The following is a 19445-nucleotide window of genomic DNA, read 5'->3' as shown; positions in this document are numbered from 1 at the left end:
TGGAGTATGAGCAAAGAACCATTACTAACTACCCAATGGAAGGTAAAGTTGTAAATGTTTTAAATTAGTCAAAATACAGTAACTATATTCTGGTCCATTTAAAAAAGCTGCAGCAGTTTCAAATAGCTAACAATAGTGCAACTTGTCATTAAAGAGTCAACAAAATATAATGGAAATCAAATAACAGAGTCTAAGTACTTTTCTGCAATATATACTTGCATATGCACCTGACTATTGATCACGACTAAATAAGAATGCATTAAATTTAATCATTATCTGTTTTTTTCCAGTCTTCTGTGTGTCAGGAAAGCATCCAGTCTGCGTATATAACTTTGGTTTTGAACAGCCTGAAAGTCACAGAGGACGACGGCAAGCTGAAGAGGCAGAGACCAAGGAGGGTCCCTGCGCCAGCTCTCAAGCTTGTGCCAAATACGCCAACATTTACATTCACAAGACGCAGCACTAAAGTAACCGGTCCTGTGATGCGGACCCTGAAGGGGGTCTCTCCCGTCTGTACACCCGCTCTGCGCTCTCTGCTGTCTCAGCTCTGCTGCCCGCACTGGATGTAGCGGCCGGGAAGAAAGAGGAACACGGGTGTTTTCACTGGAGATTTTCTACTGGCTTTGATCCTACTGGGTTTTTCAGAGTGGGATTTTTTTTTCAATTACTTCTGTTTTGTTAAGGGCTCCCAGAGTAACAGTGCTTTTTTAGTATTCATTTAAATAAACTAAATTACTCTCTTTTTGTTGCTCTGCTGTACAACATGTAGCATACCAAGACTCATATCTCTAGTGAGGTCTCTGGGAACTGCCATGGCACAAGGAATAACCAGAGCAACAACAAACGGTGCTTTCTGTCCCAAACAGATGCCACTTGATATTTTGTTGCTACGCTGGCTTTGAAAACTAAGTCCAGGCGTGAGGATAGTGTGGCGACCAAAAGATGGCTGGAAGGGGTGTTCCACTGCTAAACCCCTCAACACCAGAGTCTGAAAGGAAAAGCCAGGGAGCGACTGACCGGCCTGAATCCTGTCCCACATGATGGACACGTAGTCGTCCCGGTCGGACCGTGACTGCTCATGCCAGAATCCCAAGGCGTGCATGAACTCGTGCTGGATCGTCCCAATCTTGTCACAGTTGGCTCCAATGGAGAGCTGCTGCAACCCCTCTTGGCGGTTTCCCACTGAGGACCAGCAGCTAGCATTAAAATAAATGAGGGAAAGCTCTGTGAGATACATACCATCCCCATGCCACCCAAACTCCAGAATCAGTCTGTTCAACAGATGCATTTTTAACTTGAGCGTTGAAGTTACATTTTGCTACAGAGAGCACTTTTTCATTGATCTGTTCCTTACCAGATCCTTTCCTCTCACATTTAGCTCTGTTCAGATGAACAAGCACTTCCCGGGCTCTGGCTCTATTTTTTTTAATGGGTTTACTTCAGCATGAAAATGTTGAGCTATTTCTGACAGAAGACGACTGATGAGGATTTCATTGGTGTTCTGGTAAACATCAAAGACTATGGACACATGATTTAGAGCAATTAAGTTACTGTAAATTAACAGTTTTTATCTGAACCACAGTATGCAACTGTGAGTCTGTCCCTGTTGTAAGGTAAACCAGGTTTACCTTCTGAAAGGCTGGTGGATTTGACACTGCTTTCCACAAGGTCTTTTCTTTCTAGATATTTGTGAGCTGCTGTGCTAGAGCACTTGCTGCTGACACACACCCACAAAGAAGAGCAAAACGGCAGCTGTGCTGGAAGTTTTTAATAAAGAATAAAAAAATTCAGGGAGCTATCTGCACAAGCCAATAAAATGGCACCCCATGTCCACAAACTAGCAAGCACAGAGAGCTGCATTTAAATTGATATGCTATGCAGCAAATAAATCAACACTTACCCAATGAAGTCCATAAAATTAGTCGGGCACAAAATATGCCATAGGATTTGTAGTCTCATCACCCCGGAAATATAAAAACACAGGCACACCATGTGCTTTTGAACCCTGTAATGTATTAGCGCAACGTATTCCCCAGTATTTCTCTTTCCACGAAGCAGCACAGGCCCTGGCTATTGATTACTTATCAAAATCTCAGCATGAGACCTAGGAAGGAGTTCATGTGGCATCCATGGTTTCATAGGCTTCCCTTGAACAAGGCCTCATATCGATAACGCAGCTTTGTCTGGTTGTGCAGAAGTCTAAGAAGTCCATCACAGTTCTGGGTCCACCTCATATCAGAGCAGCTGCTTCTGGCCTCACAGCTGCTGCGCAGAGCACAGGAGGTTACAGGCACATCCAAGATACTTGGCAAAATCAGCATCCAAGCACCAGAGGATGCAGCTCCCCCATGCCTTCAGTCTGCCAAATGCCTATGGCACCATCATTCTGCAGCCACGGAGTGAGTCAATGCTTGGTCTGTGTCACCCAGCATTGAGAATAAAACCAGGTGAGTGGGACAGGGCACTCCAGAGCAACGGACATCTGGAGCACCATGTTAGCGATGCCTTTAGGAGGGGAGAAAATGGGGTTGGGGGGAAGTACTAGCTTCTCCAAGTGTGAGAGAGCTGTATCTCCCCTGATTCAATGCTTTCTGCATTGCTAGTTGCTCCATCAGAGGTTAGAGGAACACAGAAGTACCTGCTCTGACTAATCCCACCAGCCTGCTTTTTGGAAGATGGGCTGTAATGGCACATGCCATCAGTAGCGATGATGCCGTCTAGAAATCCTGTTCTCTGAGAGCCAACACTTATTTCAGGCACGTATTTACACTAATGTCCTGCTAGTAAATAACCTCCCATAGTATCACAGCTCACCAGTACCAGCATACAGACACTTTGACTTACCAGCACCAAGCTGGTTAGCCAGGGATCTGTATCGATCCACTTCTGCATGGGTTCCCTTTGCGGTGTGCCACAGCAACAAAGAGCTGAGGTGGACTTCTAGATCTCCATGAAAACCTCATGTCCCATGTGGAAACACTAGAGATGGGGTTGGTCCTCCCTGGTCTGCTAACCATTTGACCCTAACACACTGTAAAGGACAATAGGCTTGTAGACTCCTAGGCAATGCAACAGCGAACCATGACCAAGCTTAATCTTTAGTATAGAAAATAATTATATATCCGCGAGTAGACAGATTATAGTGTTGTAGAAATTTATTAATAATATGCAGGTGGTAAGAACAATACTAAGCAATATACTGTTCATTTGTCCTTTGTATAGCCCTTACCATGGCTGGCTTAAAACCCAGTCAAGCTGAATCAACAGAATAGTGAACGTAGATAGCAGGCATAAGACAGAATAATAGGAAATAAGTGATTAACTTGGAAAAGGTTGGGTATTTAGAAATAGACATAGACTAATGCATATAATTAATAGAATGTCTTAAGTTTCTAAGAATCCTACAGGTAAAGACTGTTTAAAGAAGACAAGAGACTGTGGTGACCAGAGACCACGCCAGTGAGCTGCAACTTCAAAGGAAGGAGCAGAATGAGACGATGAAGAAACACCTGAGGCAGAGGAATTGTATGGACTTTTGAAGTTACTAAAGATTAGAGAACTGAAAAGCTGTAAGGGAACACCCAGACCCTCTTGGAAAGAGACACCAATTATGTAATGTTTGTTTTAACTGTATATAAACAAGATTATTCCTTGTCAGTCTTTGCCGCTCACTGAGGAGATGGCCCAACTCTGAGTTGTCAATAAAGCAAACCTAGAGGTACCCACTGAGCAGTGAAATTCTTTAACACACACCATGAGATTTTTCCTGCTGAATGAGTCCTGCTCTTCATGAGAAGAGTAGGGAGAAATGGTTCATCCATTGCAGGATGCCATCCCAGATTGTTCGGTGAGCTTAACAGGCACCTGCCACATCTGATATTCCTGCATTTCCATAATTCACAAGCACCCCTCATGTATTTTGCTTACTACATGCTGTAGTCAAGAAAAGGTCTTTAAATAGATCCACAGTCTAACCTCTGCTGCAGATGCATAGACCTGAGTCGAGGGTGAGGTGAAAGGCTGTGTGCTATAAAACCTTACATGTACCTCTACTTAGCATTATAAATATATATATATACACATATCTGTAAATATAAGGCAAGCAGTAGCCAAGGCTTGGCAAATGGTAGATAAAGAATGTGAACACGGAGAGGGCCCTTTGCATGGGGGTTGATGACACTGTGTATGGTACCTCAGAGACTACAAGTGTATTTTTACAAAGGGCAGTCCACACAACAAAATGGCAGCTGGCTTCTTTCGTGGCTGACTTCATTTGAATTCAAAGGGATAATTTAGCTGGGGACTTTATGGTCTACATTTTATAGATGCAAGCCAAGACTGGAAAGTCAAAGATGATTTATCAACTTTTCTTGGTGCAATAAAAGTTTATGAATCTGGCTCCAATCTTTAAAAAAGTGCTGCTGAGCATTAATAGTTTTACGGATGTGTCAGCTGAGATGATAGAAACGTTTCAGGGCAAGCAACACACCAGGCAGTGAGTGCAAGATACGTTATCCCGTTGGAGTGGCTCGTCTTCTTCGTCACCATGACTCATCTATTTTTAATAGACATATAAATGAAACATTGTGCAGAGGCCTCTTACTTGCCATAGGCTAAACATTGTGGTTCTTTTTCAGGTACAATTATTAGCAAATTCAATGCATACTTTATGTGACGAAGGACTAAAAAATTTAGCTACATGAGTTTTCCATTTGGCTCAAAAAGCCGAAGAGTCATTAGCACAGAAAAATGCATTGCCCCCTGAGCCTCCACTTATACATCTTTTAGGGTTGAATTTCAATGTCATGTGCACAGCATGAAGAGCAGAAAATATAAAGAGCCAGAGACCGAAGAAAATTTGAAACAATTATCTGCTACAAATATCTCAGAAGAAGCCAAAGGGAAAGGGAAACATTTCTATTATCGGAAAATCTTTTCCCATTTATGAATGCATTCTCATATCAGGAAATGATTTTCCGAAAGTAAATTTCCTCACCCGGCTACCAAGCTTTCTCTGATCTTTTCTAATGGAGAAATGGTTCAGTATAGAGTGGAGAATATTTTTGTTCTTGTTGCATTGTTTTGACAGAGACTATCTTTTAGAAAGGGAAGCAGCTGGGGCAATTTTGACTTCTTAACTGCAGTCTTATTTTGCAAAATTTAAGGTTGAATAGCATAATTATTCATCAAAAGAGGTAAATAAACGGAAACCTCTGTAAAATATCTCAGTGCTGTGCAGCATTTAAAAATATCGCTGTTATATCTGAATACTGATGTGACATTGTACAAATGCTATTCCATTTGTTATAGTCAAAAAAATTCATTGTCCCCCAGTTAGAACCACCATATTTCTGCTGGCATTTTTTTTTCCTGAAAACTAAGACATACTAAGAAAGACCATTTGAAAGTGACACTACATATGCAAAGGTCAGTCAAGAAAATAATTGGCTTCTTTCTGATATCTTTTACCTAGAAAATTACCTCTTAAAGGAGTTGATTGCCTCTTACATTTAAAAATAAGTATCAGCACAAAATTGCTCACTACTACCTAGGTAATACCTGTTTGGGAAACTACTACAATTTCTGGTTAAAGAAAGACTGGAAAAACAGACACAACAAAAATACAAAATTATAATCAGATACATGAGTTTTAAAGTGAATACTGGCCATGAAAATAGCCTGTAGCCAAACAGGATGAGAGCTATTTCACATTACTCCTCTTACCCACTTCCTTTGAAGACAGATATGTAATTCTTCTCCCCTTCCCAAGGTTTGAAGTCAATACAGGTTTTTAGTCGATACTGTTCAAATGCCTTGAGGATGAGCCCCTTAGCATTCATTTCTGCAAGGCAAACGGTGTTCTTGTCAATACTGAGCCAATAGGTTTGTACTATTAGATCTATGGAGCAAGTCCTAAGGGTGGGTTTTGCTCCAGCAATCTTTGATTAAAATAAGCAGGCTTTTTTGCTCAATTAAGACCTGGGTAGGGATGTAAACCCCATAAATTAGCCCGTTGTGACATTATATATTCCTCTTGTTTCGTTTCTGTGTAATTTTTCTTTGGCATTTACATATAAAATAGGACATGATGAGTATATAATACATGTTAGCGCATGGTTCTTGATTTTGCAAATTCTTTCATTTACTTTGCTGAGATTTCTGTGAGCAAGTATTAAATAAACAGGGAAAGACGACATTGGATTTCACATAGTGCAGTCCGCAGGCTACAGATCTCTCACAGAGCCTCTCCAGGACTTGAACTGCTAACATTATATCTGGGTTATCTCCTCTAAGCGACTTGCATGGTTTCAACCCCTTCAGAGGCTTAGATCTGAACATTCACTGGGAGTGGGTGATTTTTTTTCCCCCCACATTGTGTAGTACGGGCACAATCTCCCCATGCGGTACACAGTAAGAACTCAAGCTCCCTGTCTCACTGCTTGCCTCTGCCGTGCAGACCCACAGCTGGGTGGATTTGAAGGGACGGAGACAAGCTGTGACCTGGCCCTGGCCCCACAACAGCAATGTGCCATTGCAAACCGCGTTGCCTGCCAGAAAGCCAATTTGCCATCGGTGCTGCAGACGATGTAAATGGCCAGGTAAGCTTTCTTGCTTTAAAAAGATCTTCAGTGCCCTGTTTGTCCTTCTGCTTAGTACAGTTTCATGTCTCAGACATATGCTTTTAAGATCAAATGAATCTGCGGGGCCATTGCAATGACAGGATAAGAATGATGTAAGAAAGGAGGTGAGACCCAGCACCGACACCAAGATGATATACCCTGCTTGTACATACTGTGGCCCAATCCTGCTGTGGGAAGTGGCCTGCTCAAAACTTACAAGAGGAAAGGATGCCACAGTGTCTTTATCAACCTGTTTTTAACGTTTCAATCAACATGACATACAGACATTGTCAAGGGCAAATACTGTACCCAGGCTATCTTCAAGGACATAGGGGATAACATGGGGCCACCGATAGTTGTCACCAATGATGGAGTTTCGTTCCTGCATCCAAGAAAGAAAATAATTATGCAGTGCCTAGTAAAAAGTGGTTTAAGATCAGAGACTACAATAGTGCTAAAGCAAAGCATGTCTCCTACAAGTCCATGTAAGAAATCAAAGAGCTCAAAAACTTTGGAAGATCATTCAGATGTCTAAGGCTTGGGTTTGAAATCCCTTCACTCCCTTCTACCAGTGTCTCCAACTTCTGCATCATTTTCTCCATACAAATAAACTGAGATTTTGGTGCATGTGTGAGGAAAACTTCAGCTCCTGTGGGAAGCATTAAGATCTAAAGTCCTGAAAACTGGACAGAGATTAGTAATTCTGTAATTTTTTGTAATGCAAGGGTTAGTTCCTATGCCCTTAGCAAGTGTTTTCCTTGCTTCCACTGATATGCCCAAGCCAAAGCAGTTCACCAAAAGGTAGAATAAAACATTATTGACTTTCCGGGGTACAAGACACTTTTGGGGTTTCTATTAGGAGATACAACTTGCTATGTAGTTTTTATTTATTTTTTTTAATTGATCAGATAGGGATACTGGACAGATGCTTTAAAATGTGATATTACAGATCTAATTTTTCCATTGCTTTTAGTGAATCTACTTCCATGATGAAGGTTTTGCAGCACTGGTCTGTAAATTTAATTGGCTCATAATAAAAATTGTGCTGATAGATTAAGAATCGTTTATATAAACCTGTCTGGATGTGATCAGTGCTGCCAATTCTCTTAAAAGTACAAATATAAAAACCACAGTAAAGGAAACAAGAAGCTAATAATATTGATCTAATGGCTAACCCAACCTTATTCTGGATAATGTTTCTACAAATGCACCCAACTCTTTTGTTGCCTATGACATTTGATAGAAATCTATTCCCAAACATTTTCAGTTTATTGTTACATAAACAGCATTTACTGTTAGTAGGAGCAGGATGCATTAATCATTTCCAAGCCAGTGATAATTTACATTGCGTAAGTCAATGACACATTTCTGGTTTTATATCTTATATTTGAACTCACCCCATCAAGTTTGATGTCTCCCTCAAAAAGGTCTAATCCTAAAGCTAAAGGGAAGAGGAGATTAACATTCAGTTATTGTATTGATCTGTGGCTGCCGTAATGAAAATCACCAAAAAAAATTAAAAGAGAAACTGAATTTTAAAAACCTTCATTGATGTCAAAGATGTCTTGATCAATTCCTCCATCTACATCTATTTCTGAAAAATAGAAGACAAGTGAGGTAGGACATTAGCCCTTGCTGTTATCTTTATGAAGTGTGAAAATTAATGCAATAACAATAGCAGTAATTATAAATCTGTGTCTGTCCTAGCGATGTTTATGAGCAGCTGTTTTTGTTGACTGCCTCCCGTGCATACAAATAGATCTCTAAACAGAACTCACCAGTTGTCTCCAGAGCAGGCTGGGGAGAGGGAAGAAAAAAAAGATATTATTAGATATTATTAGAAAGGCACATAATGAAATGCAGCTCACGTTACTCTCTCAACAGTATTAGAGATGAGATTTAAGCTCAACTGACAGCACTTAGCGCATGGCTTTGTATTGGATTGACTGGACATGCTGCCTTCTCATTTGACTGGAAATGTTTATTTGCTTATGGGCTGGTTTTGTGTCCTCCACTTCAGGTTGCCCAAAAAGTAAGCCGCCCGGCACTGCTTCTCTGAAGTTTTCACAATTGTTTTTCTCTCCCAACTCAGACAATGCATAACGGTCTTTGGGAAAAAAAGAGCCTATTGTTTCTATTAAATCAAGTCAGGTGCTGTACAGAACCTATAGAAGCTAAGCTTGACTTTCCATTATAAATCTGAAGGTGGGGGAACAGAATGAGTTATCCGGTGTCACACAGCAAGTCTTTGAAGGACTGGGTGCAGAGTCCAGGCCAGCTCAGGCCCAGTTCAGTGCCTTAGCTGGGCTCCGTTTACCTCAGGAATACCAACTCAAAGGCTGTTTCTGCAATGTGCAAAATCCAAGTTCCATATTGGAGCAAGACCATAATGAGATGGCTTGAGAGGTGGGCCTGTGCGAACCTCATGAAGTTCAACCAGGCCAAGTGCAAGGTGCTGCACCTGGGTCATGGCACTCCCAGGCACCAATAAAGGTTGGGCAGAGAATGGCTTGAGAGCAGCTCTGAGGAGAAGGACTTGGGGGTACTGGTGGACAAGAAGCTCAACATGAGCAGGCAATGCGCGCTTGCAGCCCAGAAAGCCAACCGCATCCTGGGCTGCATTAAAAGAAGTGTGGCCAGCAGGTCAAGGGAGGTGATTCTGCCCCTCTGCTCCACTCTGGTGAGACCCCACCTGGAGTACTGTGTCCAGCTCTGGAGTCCTCAGCACAAGAAGGACATGGACCTGTTGGAATGGGTTCAGCAGAGGGCCACGAAGATGATCAGAGGGCTGGAACACCTCTGCTATGAGGACAGGCTGAGAGAGTTGGGATTGTTCAGCCTGGAGAAGAGAAGACTCCAGGGAGACCTTAGAGCAGCCTTCTAGTACCTAAAGGGGGCCTACAGGAAAGATGGGGAGAAGCTCTTTATCAGGGAGTGTAGTGATAGGAAGAGGGGGAATCAGAAGCCCTTCTCTCACACAGGACCTGGTTATTAGGAGCCAGTTCAATGTGTGATAGCTGTTAGATGTTAGTAGCACCTTGTGTCACCTACTACATGCTTGCCAAAGCCTGTAGAAGAATCTAAACAGGGCTGAGACTTATGTTTACAAAAGGTTGGAAACAGAGGAACAGTTAGTTGTGATGGGCAGTGGAAATACAAGGGAAGTGCGAGGCTGGGGTAGCAGGGGATACAGGAGGACTATGGGAAAGCTGGGGACATGAGGTTGAGCTCTTGACTTAGGGAGGTGCACGAGCATGTGCTCATGGAGAGGAAGAGGACACGACAGCCACAGTGAGATGTTGGAGCTGAACTCATAGAAGCAGACACTTAAGTTGCATAACTTAAAATAGATAACGTTATTCCACTTAGGTAGTGTCACAATAACTACTCTGTAGATTACCCTGAAGCAACGAAGAGCTGAAATGAACTTTCAACAGGGTTTTGTTCTCTGAAATAATTATATCAGGTATCACCAAACTTCCTAGCTTCTACAATAAATTATCACAAGATAAGAAAAATACTACATTTTCACTACAAAATACAGGAAACACAAAATCTCAGTTGTTATTTTTTGGCATTAAATAGCTCAGCTGGATTGGAAGGACAGTAATTAGAAAGTATATCCAGTGGCTACAAAGGCATCAATTTCAATATCAAATATATCGTGTTATAGCAAAAAAAAAAAATTATATTTCTATTCAAATATGGAGTAGCAAAATAAATTTTAATACTTATCTTGCTTTCTAGCCCCAGACTTGCTGTTCTGGTAACGTTACTTTGAATACTAGTGGACCTTTTGCTTAGATAGGGAATGCAAGATAAGTTCTTCCCATGTATAGCCAGGCCTATTCAGAATAGCAGCACTAAGACCCCGAGGAAACAGAAATTCTTCTCTCTCTTCCAAGCAGATGACACCAGAATTCTTATTTTGCAAAAGTGACATACTTAAGTCTTTTCCTCTCAAAGTCATCTTAAGCTGCATTGCATTGCATATGCGTTCTTTGTTTACTTACCCTACTCCAGACCACCTGAAGAAGAAGCCAAATTAGGAGCACAGACACAGAAAACCAACCCATGTTGTCATCCAGTCAACAGATGGATGGACAGAATTTCAGACCAACTTGGTTTTAAGACAGTAAATACCATAAATCAAAACCTTTGTCCTTTCATTAACTATTAACTTATATAACTTTTTCTTGCTCAGTAAGCAAATTCCATCATGACTATATTACAGTGACTATCATATACTTTAACTAGTTTTAAGCACCGCTGTGAGAAAAAATATTGGACACAAACTCAAGTACAGGATGAAATGGACACAAGCAAATGGAAACACAGAGGAAATGGATACATTGAAATACAGGAAATTCCATTTAAATATAAGAAAACCTTTTTTTATTCGAAGGGATTTTAAGCATTGGAGCTAGTTGCCCAGAGAATTTGTGGAGTCTCCATCCTTGGAGATGGTCAAAACCCAACCAGACACAGCCCTGAGCAACCTGCTGTTAGCGGGGTTGTTGGACTAGGCGGTCTCCAGAGGTGCCTTCCCACCTCAACCGTCCTGTGATTCAGTGAATAAAACCTTTTGAACAACTGAAAGCTAGCAAGACTCTTGGCAAGACTCTTGTATTTTTTGACAGAAAATGAAAATAGGAAATGTGTGCACATAAAAATCTGTCAGCAACACTTTCAGTATCTTGCTGTTAGAAAAGGCAATGCCATTTCTATTGTTGATATGTGTGAAACACTGTATTTGTCACTAACTCAAATAATGTATTCTTCTGGATTACTTAAAAATTCCATAAATATTAATTTTTTTAATATCAGCGCCATTTTACTATCACTTCTGTCTGGTACTCTTTGGAGTTGTAGTTTCTTCCAACTTCAGCCATCTGGACCACTTACTAGCTGCCAGAGAGTGCTGAAATTGCCACAGTTTCTTCTTATGCTTAAACTGAAGGTACTTGTGGTAATTGTATGATCAGACTTGACTAACCTTTTACTTTCCCAGACCAACTACCTGGTTAGAATGTCATAAAAACTAAAAATGGCATTTAGATTTTCTATTGTAAATATAGACTCCTGAAACGAAGTGCATCTACACCAATACATGCAGCATGGGCAACAAACAGGAGGAGCTGGAAGCCATTGTGCAACAGGAAAATTATTATATCGTTGCCATTAGAGAAACATGGTGGGATGACTCACACAACTGGAGTGCTGCAATGGATGGCTATAAACTCTTTGGAAGGGATAGGAAAGGAAGGACGGAGAGGTCGTGGGGTAGACCTGTATGTTAGGGAATGTTTTGATTGTGTAGAGCTTAATGATGGTGACAATAGGGTTGGGTGTTTATGGGTAAGAATCAGGGGGGAAGGCCAGCAAGGCAGATATCATGGTGGGAGTCTGTTACAGACTGCCCAACCAGGATGCAGAGGCAGATGAAACACTCTATTAGCAGCTGGGAGAAGTCTCACAATCACTAGCCCTTCTTTTCATGGGGGATTTCAACTTATGCCATATCTGCTAGAAATACAATACAGCTGAGAGGGAACAGTCTAGGAGGTGCCTGGAGTGCGTGGAAAATAATTTCCTGACACAGCTGGTGAGGGAGCCAACTAGGGAAGGTGCGCCACTGGACCTACTGTTCGCAAACAGAGAAGGACTTCTGGGTCATGTGATGGTTGGAGGCTGTCTTGGTAATAGCAGTCACTAAATGATAGAGTTTTTGATTCTTGAAGAAGTAAGGAGGGGGTCAGCGGAACTGCTACCTTGGACTTCCAGAGGGCAGACTTAGGCCTGTTTAGGAGACTGGATGACAGAGTCCCTTGGGAGGAATCCTGAAGGGCAAAGGAGTCCAGGAAGGCTGGACATTCTTCAAGAAGGAAATCTTCAAGGTGCAGGAGCAGGCTGTCCCTGTGTGCTGAAAGACAAGCTGGTTGGGAAAAAGACAGAAAAAACCAGAAAGCTTTGGGTGGAACTCAGGAAAAAAAAAGGAGAGTTTATGACCTTTGGAAGAAGGGGCAGGCAACTCAGGAGGACTATGAGGATGTCGTGAGGTTAAGCAGAGAGAAAATTAGAAAGGCCAAAGCCCAAGTATAACTTAATCTGGCTACTGCTGTAAAAGAATAAAAAATGTTTCTATAAATACATTAACAACAAAAGGAGGGCTAAGGAGAGTCTCCATCCTTTATTGGGTGCTAGGGGAAACATAGTGACAAAGGATGAGGAAATGGCTGAGGTGCTTAATGCCTTCTTTGCCTCAGTCTTTAATAACAATACCAACTGTTCTCAGGGGACCCAACGCCCTGAGCTGGACAACAGGGATGAGGAGCAGTTTGAACCCCCCACAACCCAAGGGGAAATGGTTAGTGACCTGCTATACCACTTTGACACACACAAGTCCTGATGGGATCCACCCAAGGGTACTAAGGGAGCTGGTGAAAGTTCTCACCAGGCCACTTTCCATCATTTATCAGCAGCCCTGGTTAACTGGGGAGGTCCCAGTTGACTGGAGGCTAGTGAACGTGACACCTATCTACAAGAAGGGCTGCAAGGAGGATCCGGGGTATGACAGGCCTGTCAGTCTAACCTCAGTGCTGGGGAAGGTTATGGAGCAGATCCTCTTGAGTGCCATCATGCAGCATATAGAGGACAGCCAGGTGATCAGGCCCAGTCAGTATGGGTCTGTAAAAGGCAGGTCCTGCTTTACTAACCTGGTCTCCTTCTATGATGAGGTGTCCAGGTTAGTGGATGAGGGAAAGTCTGTGGATGTTGTTTAGCTGGACTTTAGTAAGCCTTTGACACCATTTCCCAAAGCACTCTCCTGGAGAAACTGGAGAAACAAGCTCATGGCTTGTATGGATGTACTCTTCGCTGGGTAAAAAACTGTCTGGCTGGCCAGGCCCAAAGAGTTTTAGCGAATGGAGTTAAATCCAGTCGGCAGCTGGTCACAAGTGGTGTTCCCCAGGGCTCAGTACTGGAGCCATTTCTGTTTAGTATCTTTATCAACGATCTGGACAAGGGGATTGAGTGCCCCTCAGTAGGTTTGCAGACAGCACCAAGTTGGGTGGGAGTGTTGATCTGCTTGGTAGGATGGTTTTGCAGAGAGACCTGGACAGGATGGATAAATGGACCAAGGCCAATGGTATGAGATTCAGCAAGGCCAAGTGCCGGGTCCTGCACCAGGGTCACAACAACCCCAGGCATCACTACAGGCCTGGGGAAGAGTGGCTGGAAAGCTGCCCAGAGTAAAAGGACCAGGGGTGGTTGGTCAACAGCTGGCTGAACATGAGCCAGCAGTGTGCCCAGGTGGCCAAGAAGGCCAACAGCATCCTGGCTTGTAGCAGAAATAGCGTGGACAGCAGGATTAGGGAAATGGTTGTCCACCTGTGCTCGGCCCTGTGGTGAGGCCACACCTTAAGCACTGTGTTCAGTTTTGGGCCTCTCGCTACACGAGGGACATCAAGGTGCTAGAGCGAGTCCAGAAAAGGGCAATGAAGCTGGTGAGGAGTCTAGAGAACAAGTCATATGAGGAGCCACTGAGGGAACTGGGGTTGTTTAGCCTGGAGAAAAGGAGGCTGAGGGGAGACCTTATGGCTCTCTACAACTACCAGAAAGGAGGCTGTAGTGAAGTGACTGTCAGTCTCTTTTCCCAAGTAACAAGCAATATGACAAGAGGAAATGGCCTCAAGTTGCACCAGGGGAGGTTTGGATTGCATATTAGGAAAAATTTCTTCACTAAAAGTGTTGTGAAGCATTGGAACAGGCTGCCCAGGGAAGTGGTTGAGTCCCCATCCCTCGAGGTATTCAAAAGACAGGTAGATGTGGTGCTTAGGGACATGGGTTAGTGGTGGATTTGGCAGTGCTAGGTTAAAGGTTGGACTTGATGATCTTAAAGGTCTTTTCCAATCTAAATGATTCTATGATTCAATGAAATGATTACGTCAAAATTAATAACATTTCTCATACTGTTCCAAGTATCAGAGCTGATAAGAAAGCTAATAAGAATGGGTTGTTCCTAAGTAATGAGGACACCAGAACAATTTCTTGACACTCAGATCCACACTTATTTCATTGCTGATCCATTGAGAAGTAGCAGCTGTAGATATTGTTGCTCTTATAATGTTAGGTTTTTTCTACAAAAGTAACAATAAGCATTGTAATCCTCTACCCACCAGTAATGATGTATCCATTGTTCTTAAATCAGTGATATTTGGGAGACTGAAACGCTATTTTGTCAAGATCTCTTCTGCGAGTTCAGCAGTCCTTGAATTCTGCACAGTTATCTTCAGCTGCTGGGAGAAGATGGTAGTTCTCCTTCTGGAGCCTCTCTAGGTTAGATTGGTTATGTCCTCAATAACGAGTACTTCAAACCAACTGGAACAGATCCATACATTGAAACACGTTGTGCTAAGAGCCTGGCACCTATGCTGTACACATCTCAAAGGATTTTACTTCAGACTGGCTCTGATTTGATCCCAAGGGCTGGACAGCAAGTGGCAGCAACTGGACTGCATTAGGTGGGGATCTGAAGAACATATTCTGGTTTAGTTTCAAATCAAAGGAATTCAATTTGCACACTCCAAAATTGCTCTGTTATGGGAACTAAAGCATGGTAAGTGGGAATGGTAATGACGATAATACTTGCTTAAAAAAATACACCCTTGATCAAAACTAAAAGGCCAGTGTAGCTTCACCTGTTATTCCTTGATTACAGTACATTACAGGTGTTTTCTTGAGATGGTGGAATATGATGAACTCAAAGGAATGGCACATTTTGGTCTTACTACTTGGTGTTGGAGGAAAGGCTAAAAGCCTGTTTTTCTACTTCTTTGGTCCCTTTTACATGCAAACAATCAAAACAATCTGCTCTCCGTTCCCACATCCCCACTTCTAAGATTCATCAACCAGCACTGAGACCTCACACCAACCTCTTTGAAATTGGGGATAGGAGGATGATTTTCCTGTCCCAAAGAAGGGCTGTATGAACCTTTGTGTCAAGACCACCACTGCTCTCAGGACTGACTAAAAAGTGAATTACCCAGAAAAACACTAGAAGGTGTTGGAATTGGCGTATAGTAACACCAAATAGAGAAGACATCAAAGTTATATGCTAACCCTGCATTGTAAAATACAGTCTCTACACAGATTCTGCCTCCAATTCACACTGCTTTTTAACTAGTTAAACACAGAGATTTGACACCTCAACCAGTCGTCTGGTATAATAAAATAAGCAACAGAAAGTTAAACAATATGTGAACAACAGAATGTCAGGACTTTTTATGCCAAGAACTTCTGCCTTAATTTCAGCGTCACCCATGAAGTAGCTAAATGTTTTTTTAACACATGTTGAGGAGAAAGTAATAGATGGGCAATCTTACGGAAGTTTTTATTCTATCTAATCATGCAAGATTGTTTCTACAGACCTTATCTACTTTTGTGATCACATTCTCTACAATGACAAACATCTTGCTTTATCACTGACTTACTGTCTGTTCAGGCAATGTACTTACCCCTTATTTTCCTTAAGAGTTTTGCTACATGACTCCTTGCATTTTTCTTTGAAGATGAAAAACACTATCACCATATCATACTCTTAAAACCAAGGCCCACAGTAAGAAATAACTGAGGATTACTGGAGATGAATTAGTAAAGGACAGTGCACCTTATTTGAATAGAAGGTGTGCATTTTCAGATGTACAAAAAGAATGGCAGTCTTAGATCTCGTCTTCATTCTACAGTTACTTGGCATATAATAGCCAAAAGTGACGTCTGTTCTTTCTTGATACAGTCAGGGACCTGTGGAATTCAAGGACGTTATTTCTGTTATCATTTTGATCTGCAGATCATCGGTGTCCTGACTACAAGCTCTGTGTTTGAGGAAAAGTAAAAACATTAAACACAAAGCAGAAGGCGCAGGTCTTTAGCTTGTTAATTGCTTTTTCCTTTCTTGCAATTCTTTGCCTTGAACATGTTTCACAACTTTTATGGGTGCTAAGCTATCTAATGAGCCCTGAGTAACTACAAGAGACACCTGCAAAATCTGAGCTTTTGCCAGTCAATTACATTTCTCTCCCCACAGTTCCACACGCTCCCTTGCCGCTAGTAGAAGCAATGGAAAGGAAAGACAGCAGAACTTGATGCGGAGCTTGCTGCAGATTTGTTGCAGTGACCGCTAGGATCTCCTGCTGAGTTCACCTGGCCGGCACCAGGCAGATGGTGAGCACCACGGAGCAGAGAGCGTGTTCCCTTGGACAGGCACCGACCGTCTCTCTGTGTCGGCCCGGTAGCACTGTGGCCAGTGGGCACCACTGCAGCACAGGTGATCATAACACCGCAGTGCTCATTATCCCGCTGCCTTGTTGCAGAAGGAACATCCATCAGGCATCGCCCAACGCAGACAGGAGACAACACCTGCTTTTGTCTTCTTCGTAAAGCTACATCTGCAGATAATAAAATGGGAAGAGACAGTAACAGGGGCAAAGAGATTGGAAAGAATAAGTGGCGTACAGGAGAGCGAGAATGCTCTTTTTAAAAGCCAAAGGAACTTAAGTTCAAAATGCAATGTCAGTTAACTACAGAGAACCATAGAAACAACTAAAAATAGCTCTATACAGACAGAGATTTTCTAGCATTTCTTGTAGGTAGTTTCACATTTGAATAGGTTTGTTGATCTTCTGCATTTCAGCACAGATGCTTTGATAATTTTGCTATCGGTATCCTACTCAGTGAACAAAGGTGATTCATGATTGCTTCTTGACATTTGGGTGGAACCTGACTGATCACGAGTTTCAATGTCAACTTCAAGTGATATGAATTCAGTAAATAATCTAGAAAAGTGCTGGCTTGTAGAGCATTATGTACCTCACTTAGCAGTGCTTATAGACCAAATATAGTAGGAGGATATTAAAACGGTGTATTATTCTCAGCAGATTGTTCCTCACTCTGTCTCAAACTTCCTGCATTATCTTGCACAGATTAGTTTCACTTTTTCAGTTAATGTCCCAAACGGGGGTAACATTACAATAGTATCTCCTTGGCGATGAGGCAAAAGCACCAGTGAAGATAAGAGTTGTCAGATAAACCTGCAAGATAAGAGACCCTCAGTCAAATCCCAAAAGTTTCGAGTTGAACACCCAAGTATTTCAAGTCAGGAAACTCCAGTGTTCACAAACCTAGCAGGCGTCATATGGAATATAGTGTAAAAAAGTGAAAATTAAAACAGATACCAAATCAAGTGTTCCATCTTCTTGCAGAGGAGCAAACGAGACAGGTTTGCTTTGATTAAGAGTTACCAAGAAAATGAAGCAGACCTCCAGTTTCCTCCCACGGCTTAGCTACAGGTAAATTAAAAAGGTTAAAAAAGCAAACAGCGGAAGGCAGGGTGTGTAACATTGCACCCCTTGCTGCCCATTGCCACTTCAGACAGGTACTTTAACAGTTACCCTTTCTTTTGTGTGAGAAAACAATGTTTCACAAATTAAATAATCACTCATACAGGATTACACCTCTCCCCCTTTCACAGGAATCTGAATCATGTCCACCATGATTTTATACAAGCATATTTTATGACAAATATGAATCAGATTACAGCGTGGAACGAACCGTGACTGGTATGCGGCTACTAAAGCGGCTGTAGCTGGCCACTAAGTATCATGCCACTACAGAAGCATACTCCAGGGATACCTAGGTCTCTCTTGGGGTGACAGATCGTGAGCCTTAGCTGGGGGAATTTCCGTCTTCATTCCAGAGACCTGTAGCAACCCCAAACTATTGCGCGCCCAGCCAAAGAACAACTTAGAAGACTTAAGCAATAGGCGGGGGTAATGAACCATACCTGTACTTGGCACCGGGCTGATCTCCTCCCCGCGGCAGCTGGGAAATGTAATTAGCGAGGTCGCTGGCGGGCGTGCAGTCTCAGACAGCAAACAGTCAAAATTCAGCCCCAGCCCTGTGGGCTCGGTGTCACCGAATGCGACAGTCCTCAGACGCCCCCGCGTGATTCCTACGCGCACTGCAACGCTGTGGCTTTAAAGACAACCTCCAAAAAAAACGAGTTTGGGGAGGAAAAGGTCTGGCAAGTACACGGAGTTTGCATCAACACGTTACGTTTTATGTTCGCTCGTGAATTGGGGTGACTCAGTTCTTCCCCGAGTGGAGTCCTAGGGGAACACAGCTTGCTTACCCCAGATGAGAAGTCACGCAAGTAAACGGGTTAAGTTTGAGGTTTTCAAGTAAATTAGAAATATTCTTTCTGTAGATTGGAATGACCCCAGACAGTCTCTCAATCCCGAAAACATATAAAAGATTCGTTATGTTTTATGAAATGTAACAAATAGAAATCCCATATCTAGAAGTATCTCAGAGTACAACTACTTAGTGAACGATTATACTCATTTAGAGATGACCCGAAAATATTCAGTGCCCTCTTGTGGTTTGAATAATGAAAGAAGAAAAATTCGTAAGACAAAAACTACTGAAGTTTGGACAGTCTCACAACTGAGGTGGCACATAAATCACACCTTCTGTGACACTACTGCCACAACTGGTACCCTGGAGAAAAAACCTACCATCATCCTACTGTTTTCTGTCCATGCCTCCAAAAACAGAGAACCTGATGCAAGGCTTTCGAGAAAACAAGTGCCTACTACTGTTAAAAAGCAGGTCTGCCTGAGATGTTTTTCTTTTTAAACATCATCCTAGTCTCTACAATACAAAAAAAAATACCTGCCCCTCGAAAAAAACCCAACAAAGTAAATGCTTCTAGCATTAAAAAAATAATAATAAAAAAAATCTGACTGGTGAGACGTTTAGATTCTTTCA

The 19445-nt window shown here is 42.3% G+C and overlaps 1 protein-coding gene across 1 annotated transcript in view; it reads right to left on the bottom strand.

Annotated features, from left to right (window-relative positions):
* MEP1B (meprin A subunit beta) overlaps positions 1 to 17019 on the bottom strand; it is a 30120-nt gene extending 13101 nt beyond the window's left edge. Inside the window, 7 exon segments of the mRNA XM_063323995.1 lie at positions 1018 to 1196; positions 5725 to 5842; positions 6930 to 6998; positions 8008 to 8061; positions 8164 to 8214; positions 16422 to 16547; positions 16550 to 17019. Coding sequence (XP_063180065.1) covers positions 1018 to 1196; positions 5725 to 5842; positions 6930 to 6998; positions 8008 to 8061; positions 8164 to 8214; positions 16422 to 16547; positions 16550 to 16595 — 643 coding nt within the window. The 5' untranslated portion in view covers positions 16596 to 17019.
* Between the last annotated feature and the right edge of the window lie 2426 nt (positions 17020 to 19445).

The sequence above is a fragment of the Chroicocephalus ridibundus genome, chromosome 2, assembly GCF_963924245.1.
Source record: "Chroicocephalus ridibundus chromosome 2, bChrRid1.1, whole genome shotgun sequence".
In the NCBI taxonomy this organism is placed as follows: domain Eukaryota; kingdom Metazoa; phylum Chordata; class Aves; order Charadriiformes; family Laridae; genus Chroicocephalus; species Chroicocephalus ridibundus.
Note: the sequence above shows the minus strand (reverse complement) of the source record. Positions and strands in the feature narration are given on the sequence as shown.